General features: G+C 38.4%; 1 protein-coding gene across 1 annotated transcript in view; it reads right to left on the bottom strand.

Moving 5' to 3' along the window:
• The window catches only part of BCKDHA (branched chain keto acid dehydrogenase E1 subunit alpha), a 521678-nt gene that overhangs the window by 105415 nt on the left and 401437 nt on the right, over nt 1-14826 (bottom strand). The window contains exon 6 of the mRNA XM_044062764.1: nt 2740-2946. Coding sequence (XP_043918699.1) covers nt 2740-2946 — 207 coding nt within the window. The remainder of the gene's footprint in view (nt 1-2739; nt 2947-14826) is intronic.

Below are 14826 nucleotides of genomic sequence, written 5' to 3'. Positions count from 1 at the left end.
TACCGAAAAGATGAACTCAAAACATCCATAACAGCTGGTTCAAATGTACACGCAAATAAATCTGCCAGCAAAAAGTAAAGATCCCATTTAAGTGTCACTTGAGTAACATTTGAGCTTACATATTAACAGAAAAACCTCTTTGTAGAACAACGTAAAATTAGGATGAGGACCCATAGACAGACATGCTGAAATGGCTGAAAAATACTGCTTGCCAACGGAGTAAAGAGGCCGTAGTACTGTAACTCACACATGTTTGAAAACCTGTAGTAATAATCCCAAATAGGGACCTGGTTATAGGGGGCACCAACTAGAAACTCTTATCCACTGGTACTACACATCCTCATGAAAAAGGTGCCAAAATGGTATTAGAACTGCCTCATCCTGGCAGTCAAAGTTGTATTAGGTTGTTTCAAACTCAATCTAACTTTTGTGAGCAGATCCAATCTGGGAGGAAATTTATGGCAATTGCCCCTGGAGAAGGTAGGACCAGTGCTGTCTAGGCCAGAAGGAAGTCACCACAGTAATTTTTGGAGGGTCCTTCTGAATCTTCAGAATTACCCTGGATATCAGTGGCAAGGGTGCAAATGCATACAGGAATATTCACAACAACAAGAATTAAAATGCATCTGTTTTCCAGTTTTGCCTGCAAGACTTCCTGTTGCAGAATTTACTTAATCATCTGTTTTGAAAGAAGGTAAACAGATCTAGTTGAGGTGTTCCTCACAACTGGATCCATTCCTGGAAGACACAGTCATTCAATTTCCATTCAAGAGGGTCTGGCCTGATCCTACTCAGGTTGTCTGCCACTAAGTTTTGCTCTGACAGAATGCAAGACACTTGAAGAGTTATACAATGCAGTAGAGCTAACTTCCTAGCCAGCCTGTTGCACCCCCCCACCCCACCCAATGATGTAGTAAATCACCGTGGTATTTTCAGAAATCAGTGGCACTAGGCTATCTGCACAATCATTCCTAGCCATCATAGCCAGCCTGTTGCCCCCCCCCCCACCAGATGATGTACTACATCACTGTGGTATTTTCAGAAATCAGTGGCACTAGGCTATCTACACCATTATACACACCCTTCAAAGCACGTTTAGATATTGGATACAGGTTAGAAACTGTAGGATTCAACACAAGACCTACTTTCTGAAGGAAAGTGTGGCAGAACACTCTGACAAATTATCAGTACCTGATAGAATAGACTAGGAGGAAGAAATTCTCTTATGAAATCTGCACAATACCTTGGTAGGGGTATGTGTTCTTTTATGGACTGAAGGCTGAAAAATCACTGTTACTGTAGGCAGTATTCCACACATCCTCCAAGGCTGGCACAGTAGTAGGAAAAGGGTGTACTATGAGGTGAATGCACTTGTAACATATCACATTTCCTGAGTTTAGGGGGAGCATCCATTTGTTCCCTCAAAAATACATCATACATCACCATTTTGGGGGGTTTGGGGTTGGCATAATATGTATATTGTGTCTGTGAAGTAAACAAATTAAAGGATTTGGTTCTCACCTTTGAAGAAATTGACTAGGCTTAAAATGGTGAGCAAGAGCAGATATCTTAGTACCTACCTATAAATATATTCATTCTGGAACTAGTTTTAGAAAAGGAAAACTCATGTAAGACAGCTTCATCTGAATCGGTGATGAAGAATAAGCCCTGCCTCTGTTTATGCCAGAATTCTCTGACATTTTCCTCCAGAATGATTTCTGCTCTTCAAGACAGACAGCCTGCAACACACTCCTGGCTAAGGTAAGAAAAATATCCTTAAGAACATATAGAATATATTTGATGAGCAATGTCAAACATTTGTTTTTTTTTTCTTTGTAAGATCGACTGAGAAATGGCAGTTCATCCCTAGAAAGGGTCTATTTCTCAGTTCAGTCCCACTGACATTCCTGAAAATAAATTTTAGAAGCAGCAAAATCCCTGCTAAATTGACTGATGTTATCTCCTTCAGACTTCGTTTGGTTCTTTTTCTCCAGGTTCAAGAGGATCTGTTAGGCTTTTTTTCCCTCACTGAACAAGTATGTCTGAATTTAAGGGGCTGTCTACACATCTTTAGGGTATGTCTGAAGTCTTAGCTAAGTATGAAGTATCAGTGGCATCAGAGTTGAGATTTTCACAAGAGCTGCCTATCTTGCTAGCAGTCTTTTTCAACTAAGACAAATTGCTCTTAGTCTTACTTTCTTGGAGTTTGTCATTTAAAGTCTTAAACTTTGTAAAGAATGTTTTGTATGTCTGATAATGTAATGTCCTTATCGAAAGAGTGCAAAAAAGTATATTTTCTTGCCATACATATCGTAGAATCAAGAGTCCTTGTCTGACGTCATCACCCCTAAGGAGGAACCCTTTTTACTGGGTCTGCTGTTAAATTTAGTGTCGGGCTGCCGCAAGTAGTAAGAACTAATACAGAATGAGCCTAAAATGCTCTGGAAAATGAGATGCATGAGAATTACATCAATGAAGGGCAAAGGCTTATGCTGGAAAATTTGAACTGATTGTTGACAACTGAGAAGGAAGATAGCTCCATATGCTCTTACCTGAGTATTCTAATACTACTAAAAGCAGAAGAGGAAAAATACTATTACTATCTCACAGTAAAAGTCAGTACACTTTTCCTTCTGATTACCATATTAGCAAAAGACAATAAAACTCCTATATAACAGCACTGGAAATGGCAACAATACTAATTTGCCTTAGTTTCTCTCCCAAAAATATACTACCAACCTATGCCATCTCCTCGGTACTGTTCAGATGTTGGCGTTGAAATGGCGTAACCATTATTTCTGCAAAAGAATATAATAGGACATTCAAGGGTTGCAGCAAAGTTGAATCCAGCATGAGCATCTCCTTCACTGGCAGCTCCCTCTCCAAAGTAACATATAACAGCACGATTGTTATTTTCACGTTTTAAAGCATAAGCAGCTCCAGCAGCTGTTAGCAAAAACAAAAAGTAAAGCCGGTCATTTTTCCCAGTTCAAAATGCCAGAGAAGGTCAGTACCAAAACAGTGGTTGTGTGAGACATTAGCTCTAACAGTAGATTTTCAACAGCAAGGAATGCTTCAGTAAAATGCACAAGATCATCCTTACCTTTTGTCAGTCTCTTCTTTTGAGTAGTACTTGTATCATCTTTAGCTGATGGCAGCATCTGCCTCATTCTACAGCAGGGTTTACCAACACTTTTAATACCAAAGTATGCTTAGCAAAACTGTTTTCTGGCTGTGGTACCCTTTCAGCACATGTACATTACTAAGCTGTATATGAAAAGTGCAATGATAAAAAGTTCAACAAAAAATAATGCTTTGGTTATGTGCAAAGTGTCATTATGTGCCGATACATTTGACAAACACACTCGTAACATCACAAGTAACTATTATCATTACTAGATGTATTTTGATTTACATAGTTATGAGTGCTTTAAACACTGATCGGATTTAACTCTTACAAAACCGATATTATTTGCTGATATCCTCTCCCTTACAAACTACCAGGCAGGTCAAACAATTTTAAAGAAAAAGTTGACCGATTTTGATAGAGATCTTTAAGCTCTACTTGCAACAGTAAATGAATTAGGATGAGGAAAATCAATGAGGTTTTACATGTCCTGTGGTTTATTTCAGAAGTTTTTCAGCCTTTTGATCCATGTATGTATTCAACAAATATGTTATCGGTATAAATACAGTCGATCTTACAACAGGACAACTATTTTTCCAAATAGTCCCCTCTCCAATATTATAGGTCTATTTGGATGGTTCCATCTATTTATATACATTTCTGGTATTAAATAAAACACTGGTTTCTTAAATCAGTTTGCTGAAGGAATTTGTTTATACATCAGATTTTTATTTTAAGAACCCAGTACAAGTAGTTGAGATAGTCAAGAAAATTGTTTGTATGGAAAATTATTTTTTGGTTATGTATGGACATCATACTTTGTTTTTTGTTTTATAAAATTTGTTTTCAAGGCAGTTCAGAGTTTTTTAGGACAGGGTCCATATTCTTCTTTTGTTTTCTCTCTTTTACATTTCTGTTTACCTACTTATGTTTAATTACAGTAAATATTGGTGTTGGTAACAATGGGGCACAGCCATGTCCATTTGCCTCATCATATGAAAACATTTTTTAATGTTTGTTGTTGAAAAAGAGTTGTGTAATTTTTTTCAGTGTAATATTTTGATTGTACTTTACATTATTTGCTATTTTATGTAAAGAAAGACAGGAGTCAGCTTTGAAGTTTGTAGAGACAGTAGCTGAAAACAATTGGGACATAAAATTTAATCATGAAAGTGACGTTAGTTTTTAGATATTATGACTAGGGGACTAAAAGGCCAAACTGTTATATAAAACTGACAGCAGTCAATAGCTTTTGACATGCTAATAGTGCCCAGCCTATACATTTGATTTGATGTTTAGCTGTGGATGACTGTGGTAGGAGTTACAGAAATTCTACAAGGTAGGAGGATAAGGCAGAGTCTGTTAAGAATCTAGATAATTTGTTAAAGAAAAGGCGTTATAACCATTTAATATTAAGTAAGGCTACAGCTAAAACTGCGAATGGAAAAAACTCTGAGAAGACCGATGTGATTTGAGAATGGTGAATTGCTTGGTAATTGAGAAAGTATTGAAAAGGCTGTTAAACTTTATTAAGTTACCAAATATACAACATTATCTAATGTTTTTGTAATTATTATTATTGGACAACTACTTCCTCAGACCTATTTTTAGCAGGGATTAACTTAGGTTTACTATCTTTTCCCTTTAAAAGGCCACTGAATATTGGTAAGTTCCTCACTTATAAAATGGTGCCAAATAGAGCGAATGGTGGTCCCGTTTCAGTGGATATGTATTTGTTGTGCGAAGTGTAATGTTTTCAAGATGGTACATACTAAAACATGTTTGATCAATTTACATGAAATTGAACTCATGATAAATATACAAAATAATATATGTGATGTATTAATGTTTGCAAATGGGAATATGATAATATGGTTTGTCTTCTTTTATATAATTACATGGTTTGCAGATGCCTTAAGTGATAGTTCAATAAAGATGTTTAAAAAAACATGTGTGGATATAATTAATGGAAAAATCACAGATTGTTTTAGAATTTTACTTGCCAAACTTCAATGATGGTGTATGGCATTACGTATGGTTGTGAAAAAGAAAAATGATATATAGGATCAAGTACACACAAGGTTTAATTCAGGGTGCAGGAACATATTAGAGAAGTTAAAACGATCATCCAGTCAGTAGGGTAGCTTCCCATTTTAAGGAGATGCATAAAAGTAAATTTGCTAGTACCACTTGGTAAAGTAAGGGCCAAATGAGCTGGCAATATATATATGTACTAATCTCATTTTAAAATACAATCCATTGAAACCAAGAGGTTTACCTGCTGATTAATAGAAGTTATTTTTATAATATGCTATTTATGATGTCTGAACATTTTAATTTATTGGTATTGTTTGTCTTGAAGCTTGTTTCTTTAAGAATGGTGATTTGAAAATGTAACTGATTGAGTAATTAAAGTTATTTAACTATTTATAGTATGTAAAAAAAATTTTTTTTTTTTTTTTAATATTTTACTCCATGTCAAGGCTTTGTCAAAAGTGTTTTTTTAAACCCACAGTTACAATGTGTAGCTTACTATTTATCACTGAATGGTGTACTATGGGTTAATACAACTTTACAGTTAGGAAAGCAAAGTCAAGTGTTGCTCGTCCATCTCTAACATAGATGACAAGCAGGCAGGGTATTTCATTTAGATGCTTTAATACACAGAACCACATCAGGATGGAAGGCAGCATCATAAAATATAAATGGTCTGGTTAACAGACAAACCTTGCATACATACATGCTTACATCTCAACAGCTTACTACAAAATGGCAGTCAGATCTGCACGTGCTCAGTATTTATACACTTGTGCAATCCCTTGGATATTTTCTTAAAGATATATTTATATACATACACTGGATCTACCATCCTCCCTCTTAAAAAGATTTCCCTTTGTAAAAACAATATTAGAGTTAGACATGCATTACTATAGAAATTAGAAACAAAATGCAATGTTCATGTCCACGTTGCCGTGCATCTGCTGCATGATTTGAGGATATGACCAAATCTCACAGCGTAACAACCTGGACTGAATTTAGCAACAGGGACAGTCTTCGGTGAACAACTTGTATCAGGAACTCCTGGATTTGTCATAGGAACAGGAATATTCTCTGGAACTTCCTCTGGAACTGAACACTGGACAACTCACTCTGAGATACAGGCTATGTGCTGTGGTATAGGCTTGAAATCAATTGGTCTCAAATGTTTCTGATTCTGCCTAAAATCTGCTCCTTGTGATTCTACAATGTATGATCTCGGCTCTGGGCAAATATTCTTCATGTCTCCAATCTGATCTTAACCTCTGGAAGTTTACATCCTTACCACTTCTCCTTCTCATAATGGATTGAGACGTTTGCTGGTTTTATCATAGCAGGACTTCTGGGTTAGGTGTTTCTTCAACAGACTGGCTTTCATTAACCTACTGTTCTTGACACGTGGAACCAACAATGGACTACCGATTGGTAATGTGGTTCTCGTTTGTCTCAACAGAAGTCTCTCGGCAGGTAAACCAATATGTTTATCATAAGGAACATTTCTGAGATTCAAGTGATTTAGGAAAATGTCACTATGTCATTTTGACTTCTTTAGTAATTGTTTTGCACTTTGAACTGCACGTTCTGCCAAACCATTTGATTGTGAGTACTCAGAGCTACTCGTGACATGAGTAGAGTCCCATCTTCAGCAAATGTTTTGAACTGTTGGCTTGTAAACTGCGTACCATTGTCAGAAATAACTTTGTGCGGACTATCATATACTGCAAAATGACACTTCATCTTAGTAATGACAGTACTGGATGCTAGATTAGGAAGTAGGTCAATCTCGAACCAATTAGAGTAAGAGTCTACTAACACCAAATAATGTTGACCATTCCACTCAAAGATGTAGTTGGCTACTGTTGACCAAGGTAGTTCAGGAATCTGGTTTAGATTAAGTGGATCCTTCTGTTGATGTGGCCTTGTACTATAACGTACGGAACAAGATGAAAGTGCTCTCTCAATGTCTAGTGACACAGAAGGCCAAAATACTAGTCCTCTCGCTCTTCTTTTGGTAGAGTCGGTTCCTGGGTGACCACTGACAGTAATGTATTCTTGTTGCAAGGACTTTGGAACAATTACTTTCTAACCTTTCATAATGATACCATTGTCAGACAAAATCTCATCTCTGTATGGAAAATAAGGTTGCACTTCTTGAAGTAAACTAGATTGCTTTGACAGCTATCTTTGATTGATAAAGTGGTTGAGCCTTTGTAAAATTGGATCTGTGGCTGTGTGATCTCTCAATTCATCAAGATGCGTGGAAGAAAATTTCTCTCTTCCAATGCCTTCAAAATCAAGGTTTTCATTCTCGTGCTGTTCTGTGTGTTTTTGGGCGATGTGGATAAGGTATCAGCAAGATAGAGAAGTTTGCCTTTCTTGTAGACAAGATTGAAATTATAAAACCAGACAAACTTCCAGAATATCACAACAAGCCACAAAAACTGGAACTTAGACTGAGAACAAGGGGCACAAATTTTAGCGTAAACAATTTATTTTCCACTTTCGTCATTAGACTTTATCAGAAAACAATACATTCAACTGTAAAAAACTTTCAGTTTAAAAATATCTGTAAGCCAATAGAAATACAGTTGAATGTTTTGTTTTCTAATGAAGTCTAATGATGAAAGCAGAAAATAAATTGTTGTTTACACTAAAATTTGTGCTCCCTGTTCTCAGTCTAAGTTCCAGTTTTTGTGGCAAGACTGAAATTATACTTTTGCAATCTCAGCATCATACATTGAAGTCTGGCTGGAGCTGAATGCATAGGCTTTCTCAAGATGGGGACTAGAGATGTGTCGTATGTTTCAATCTGGATAGGTCTACCATAAACATAATCATGGAACTTCAAATATGTAAGCAGAATTGCCAAAAACTCTCTCTCTCTCAATCTGGGCATACTGCATTTCAATTTGGGTAGGAGTTCTCGATACACAAGCAACAGGTTGACCCTCTTTGTAGAATGAGTGCACCAAGACCACATTTCGAAGCATCACATGAAAGAGTAACTGCTTTATGAACATCATAGTATCTGAGAGTTGGTGGATTAGCAATTGTGTGTTTCAGGACACCAAATGCTCTTTGGTGTTGCTCTAACCAAGACCATGATAAATCTTTATGTGTCAGCCCTCTGAATAGTGCTGATATTTGACTCACGTTTGGAATGAACTTGCCTAGATAGTTAACCATGCCAAGAAAACATTGCAGGGCTTGAACATAGTTTGGAGCTGGTATCTCGAGAATAACAGTTTGCTTAGAAGGGTCTGGTCATAAGCCTGAACTGGTAAATAAATGACAAGCATAAGTAACCTCTTGTAGCCTAAATTTGCTTTTCTGTAGATTGAGCTTAAGTTTCACTTGACGTGCCCTTTCCAGAATTTGTCTGAGACTTCTGTCATGCTCAGCTTCTCCATGACCTCCTACTAGTATGTCGGACTATAACAGCACAAGAATACGTAGTAAAAAGTTGCTCCATTGCAGGTTGAAAGACTTCACTTTTCAGAATTTATCCCAAATAGCATTCTCAAAAATCTGTACCTGCCAAACGGAGTACTGAAAGTAGTTAGCAATGAGGATTTCTTGTCAAGCTGAAATTGCCAAAATGAACTCTTTGCATCTAAGACAGAAAAAACAGTGTCATTTGGCATCAAGGCTGCGACTTCTTCAACTGTGTGCATTGGATGAGGAGGTCTTTCTAGTGCTTTGTTCAAATCTCGAAGATCAATACATATTCTGATGTCATCTGAGCTTTTCTTATAAGCTACCAGCATGGAAGACACCCATTCATTTGGTGTTGCAACTGGACAAATCACACCTTGTTGCACCATTTTACCTAGCTCAGCTTTGACTCTGTCCTGCATGGCTATTTATTTTATTTTACATTTGTTAACCGGGCTAGTCCAACTGGATACATGTCCATTTTCAGTGGAGGCCCGGGGAGAAAAGCTCCACTACAACTACTAAAACAAGATAAAAATATGCAAAAATGCATTGGAACTTTTTGTGCTGGCCTGATAACTGGACTGACATCTGGGTCTAACTTCATGGAGTACACAAATGGAAGCTGCCCTAATTTGTCTTCAAAAAGATCAGCATAGGTAGAAAAATGTACTGGGCGAAATTATAGTAGTAGTCTTTCAAGCTAACATGGTGGACTTCCTTACTAAATGAAAGCAGTCCCATTTTCAAACAGTCTCTGAGCCCTACTAATGACTGGACATGCCTCTTGACCGCATAAAATAACACGTCATAGCTTCTCCCAGCAGAGTAGCATGAAAGCACTACTGAGCCTTCAGTTTGAATTTCTTCACCACCACAAGCAACAAGCTTCGCACTCCTTGCCAAATCAAGCCTTTCACTGACACACTCTAGCAAATGTTTCTGCAGACATAACATTGCACTTGGAACCTATGTTAACTTTGACCTCTGAGGGTTTTCCATTTATCTGAACAGTACAAAATACTTCATTCTTTGCCCTTAAATCTACTGCACTGACTGTTTCATGAAGCACTGACAAACCAACATAAAGAGTAGGGCTGCAGCTCTCTAACTGATCAACTCATTTCTTAAAATGTTCCCTCTTAATAAAAGAATGTGGGCCTTTTGATTTACAAAACCTTTTGAAATGTTTCCATTTATTGCATTTGTGTCAATGCTGCCCAAAACCTAAAATTTTCCCTTTTAGATTCATGATTTCCACCATCATTACGACAGCTGGCAATGAAAATGGGTAAGCACGCACCCTCACCCTTACGTCTGTTTGCTGATTCACTCTTGTGCTTCACTGAAACTGTGCGAATTCTGGAATTTGCTGAAAAGTTCTGGGGTTTACCAGTGAGTGCTGCAGGGGTTACAGTTGCTACCCTGTGCTTGGGCATGTTTCTTTTAATAATGTGTTGCATACTATCAACATGAGCTTTATTATTGTGGCTTCTAGAGCTATTCTCATTTGTAAGCATATGTGTGTGCTTTTCTGTGAGCTCATATATCTGACAAATCTCAATGGCCTTATTCAAAATTAAATCACTGTCACAAAGCAAAATCTTTCTCATAGCATCATCTTTAATACCACACACAAGTCTGCCTTTTATCAACTCATCCATTAAATCACCAAATCTGCATGTTTTAGCCTTGTTTCTTAAGTCAGTTATACATGCTGCAAAAGTTTCACCAGGCTTTTGATCCCTTGTATAAAATAAGTGCCTTTCCATTGTAACGTTTGTCTGGGGGTTACACATTTCTCTAAAGTTATGTTTTAAGCACTCGGGGTCCTCCGTTACAACAATATGAAGGTTTCCCTCTCTCCTATACAGATAGCAAGTGCATACACAAATGAACATCCCCTTTCTATGGCTTCTGACCCAACTAAATTAAGCAGAATAAATGCCTTTGTACAGTCATCTTTATCAGAAAATGTAGCCTGTATGAAAATGTCGTACTCTTGCTCAAAGACTATACAGTTCTTAGCAATATTACTGTCAAATACAAGTCCAGTGGGTTTTTGAAATCTGTCTGCCATGCCCACAAAGTATCCACAAACACACTGAAAATATGGGCCTTGTAATTATGTCTGAACAAACTGTTCCGGGAGCTTGTAAAAGCATTCAAATACACAATCTTCAAAATACTGTACTTTGCGAAATATGCTCTGAAATGGCTGTATCCTACAAAATATATCCTTACTGTAATACTGCACAAACATGCGAACACTTTATACACTTCTGATAACTCGAATATCTTTGATTAATATGAAAATACGTGCTTAGCGAGAATGCAGTTGTTTCCTCATTTCATTCATTTTATGCAATTCGGACTTTATTTCAAACATTTTCTCTACTGCTATGAATATTTTATCAATAATGGAATATCAGTTTATGCGACTATCATTTAGAACATTCTGAATGCCTCATTTCATATTTTGCAAATAAGGAACAGTGCTGAGCAAGTTTCAACATCTAAAATTTGTTTCTGACCTGTTTTGTAAACTGTCTGCGCAGTAGGGATGATTCACTCCTTTATATTCCTCCAGTTTCAACTGAGTGCCTCCTGATCTCAAACTGAAGACATTTGATTCCGTCCTGGCCTCAAGCCCTTTAGACATGCTGCTTCTGACACCATGCCGCTTATCCCTCTCTAACATAGATGACAAGCAGGTGGAGTATTTTGTTTAGATGTTTTAATACACAGAAACACATCAGGATGGACAGCAGCATCATAAAATATAAACAAACTGGTTAACATACAGACCTTACATATATGCATACTTGCATCTCAGTGGCAGTCAAAACTTGCACATACTCAGCATTTATACATGTGTGCAAGTTTTGACTGCCATTGAGATGCAAGCATGTATGTATGTAAGGTCTGTATGTTAACCAGTTTGTTTATATTTTATGATGCTGCTGTCCATCCTGATGTGTTTCTATGTATTAAAACATCTAAACAAAATACTCCAACTGCTTGTGGAGTGGTCTTAGATAGCTTAAAATATATACACACACATTGATCTACATCAAGTATTACAGGCAAATTCTATAGAGTGACAGTTTGCATCCTCTGTCTATAGTATTCAACTAAAATTAATCTGGACATGGTTGAAAAGGGTTAACAGAACAGTCCACCAAACCAGTCAACAAAAAGCAATTTTTTTATACTACAAATCAACAAATGCACTGTAAAAATCTCAGCAAAGTCCCCTTTTTACTTTAGTGCAACAAACACTCCCATTTCCACCTTTAAAATAGGGAACTTTTCTTACTTGCATGCAAAGTTCTCCCAAGTTCCACAAATTCAGCATGTAAAAATGAAAGTTATGTACTTAACATAGCAATAAATCCATGTTGTCTGCTTCCAGTTGGTTCAACTTGTGGGTTATCAGATCTGACACAGATCAAAGACCAATCATTGCCAAAAGACTTCTGCCTCCTCTACACACAATACTTATCTCTATACAGAATTACTTCAGATCGAGTTTGCCCCTCTCCAAACGACTTCTGCTGCTAACTCAAAAACATGACACAAAGGACCCTGAAAGAGATGAGGAAAAGAAACCTCCACGACTTGATCATCCAAGGATCGAGAGAAACACAATACAGGATGGTGCAGGTGGAAGGGATAATTGAACCGAATGGATACAGACAACACAGATCTATCGTTATGGTAAGTATGTAACTTCTGTATTCAATGTTGTCTTTTCCATCTGGGTTCAACCTGTGGGACAGAGTTCCCAGCCACATTACACCCCAGGGAGGTCCTATGAGAGCACATTCTGCAATACGGTAGAACCAAAGGTGTCTCTAGACCTTGAATGAATATCCAGCTTGCAGTGAGACATAAAGGTGCATGAACTCACCCCAGTAGCAGCAGCACAAATGTCATCTATAGCAGCTATAGAGAGGAAAGCTGCAGAGGTAGCCATAACTCCTGTAGTGTGATCCTTTGGTTTGCAAGGCAAAACCTTCCTTTCCAAACTATATCCAAAGTAAACGCAATCAGAGAACCACTTGGATGGAGTGGATTTACACACTGGTTTTCACAACATGGTCATCTGAAAAGGAGACAAACAGTTGTTTGGACTTTCTGAAGGACATGGTTCTAGCCAAATAAAATCTAAATTGTCTATGAACATCAAGACAATATAGCAAATACTCTCCTTTGTTTGAAAAATTGGGGGAAAAAAACACTTTTAAGTGAATGGTCTGATCCAGACTGTTGCCACTTTAGGCAGAAAAGCAGGATCCACTCTGAGAAATACCCTGTCTTTATGAAAAAACAGACCTGCAGGTACCGCAGATAAAGCTTGCAGCTCTGACATGTGCCTGTTCCAAGTAACAGCTACAATGAAAAGGGTCTTACAAACCAAACAACTTCAAGGAAAAGTGCAGCTGAAGGCTCAAAAGATGGCCCAGCAAGCATGTGAAGTATAAAAGATAAATCCTATGGAGGGGACAGGGTCACGAACAGGGAAGTCACAATAAAAAGGTTCCTCTGAAAAAAGACTTTGAAACCTTTAAAGCTGCCACAGACATACTGTCTCTGCTAATATGAAAGTTGGAAATAGCTGGAAATTGCACTTTAATAATGAAATAACTAGATCCCAAATGAAACAAGCAAGCAAAAAAAAAAAAAAAAAAATCACAGATCGCCTCAAAAGGTGCTAAAAAAAGGTGCAGACCTTTAGAAGAAGCTCAAAAAGCAAAGAGCCTCCACCTGATAGTGCAGACTTTGCGTAGATAACCTTTGAGAAGAGGACAAATTATGGACCACTCTCTCTGAAAGCTTGGGATCTCTGGCAATCAGGGGAACTGGAGAAACAATGTGGTTAACCTAAGCATCCAGAAACCAGGCGAGTCTAAATCTGCCAGATGAGAGATCAAATCTGGCATTGGATCCAGCATCCAAGGAGGCTACCACAGAAGGGGGACCCCACACCTAACAGGGCAAAAAGGACAATAAAGATCACAGATGCTCTGTGACAGGCAACCTTCTTGTGACCTTTGTTATCAGAAGAGTTGGAGGATAAGCATACAGGAGACGCGGGACCCAAGCATACAGAAGAACATTCCAGGATGACTGTCCCTGTGGAGGAACTAAGGAATAATAATTGCTGCACTTGGTATTGGATGGGGAAGGAAACATATCACAGTATGGAGACCCCCCAATTTCAAAAGATCTGAGATGATACTCCCTGATTAAAAGGGACCATTCATAAGGAAAAGGAATGTCTGCTCAGATAGTCCACTAAAATTTTGGATTTTCCTGGGATGTGCGTTACTGCCAGTAATAACAGAGATGAAATCGTCCATTGCCAAACCCTCAAGGCCTCTCAGCAAAGAGGATAAGATTATCCCCCCATCTGTTCAGATACCAGATGACTGACATATTGTCCATTTGCACTGAAATCATAACCTTGGGGCGAAAGTCCTGAAAGGCATGCAGCAAGATATTACTGTGAAGATTGGCCTCAAATGTAGACCAGGTCCCCTGGGATGTCTTCCTTTTGAAACCCCCCCACCTGAGAACCTGGGATGTCTTCCTTTTGAAACCCCCCCACCTGAGAAGGGAAGCATCAGCCATAATTGCACCCTGCGGGTGGGGGGATGGGGCGGAAGAACAAATGGCCTCCTGGCAGACACCATGGGGGACTGCAACCACCACTAATTTGTTTTTGACAGACCTCTGTCAACGTGATGGGAAACTTCATAGGATGAGTCAAGAAGGACCATTCCATTGCTAGTGTCCAGTGCAGTATCTACATGTGGTACCTTGCCAGGGGATCTAAGCAGATTGCTGCATCCATGTGACCTAACAGTTTGAGAAAGAGGGAAGTCAGATGCTTCCTGTAAGTCAGCAAGACACTGGCCCAAGAAGGAAGAGCAGATACTCTCACAGCCAGGAGTTTTGCAATTTGAGATACTGTGTTCAACTGGCAGCCTATGAACTCCAAAGCCTGAACTGGCTGAAGGCTGGAGTTCTGATACTTTACAGTGATTCCTGAGGAAAGCCACAGTTGGAGTAAAGACTCCCTGGCCCGGACTAGCAATGCCCTCATGGAGGCAGTGAAGCCAATCATCCAGGTAAGGGAAGACCTGGATACCCTGCAGCCAGAGCCAGGCTGCCAACACTGCCATACACTTGAACACCCAGATGGTGGTGGTGAGACCAAA

Source organism: Protopterus annectens, chromosome 1.part0 (genome assembly GCF_019279795.1).
Source record: "Protopterus annectens isolate FY-2018-M chromosome 1.part0, PAN1.0, whole genome shotgun sequence".
Taxonomy (NCBI): domain Eukaryota; kingdom Metazoa; phylum Chordata; order Ceratodontiformes; family Protopteridae; genus Protopterus; species Protopterus annectens.
This window is presented reverse-complemented; position numbering and strand designations above follow the sequence as displayed.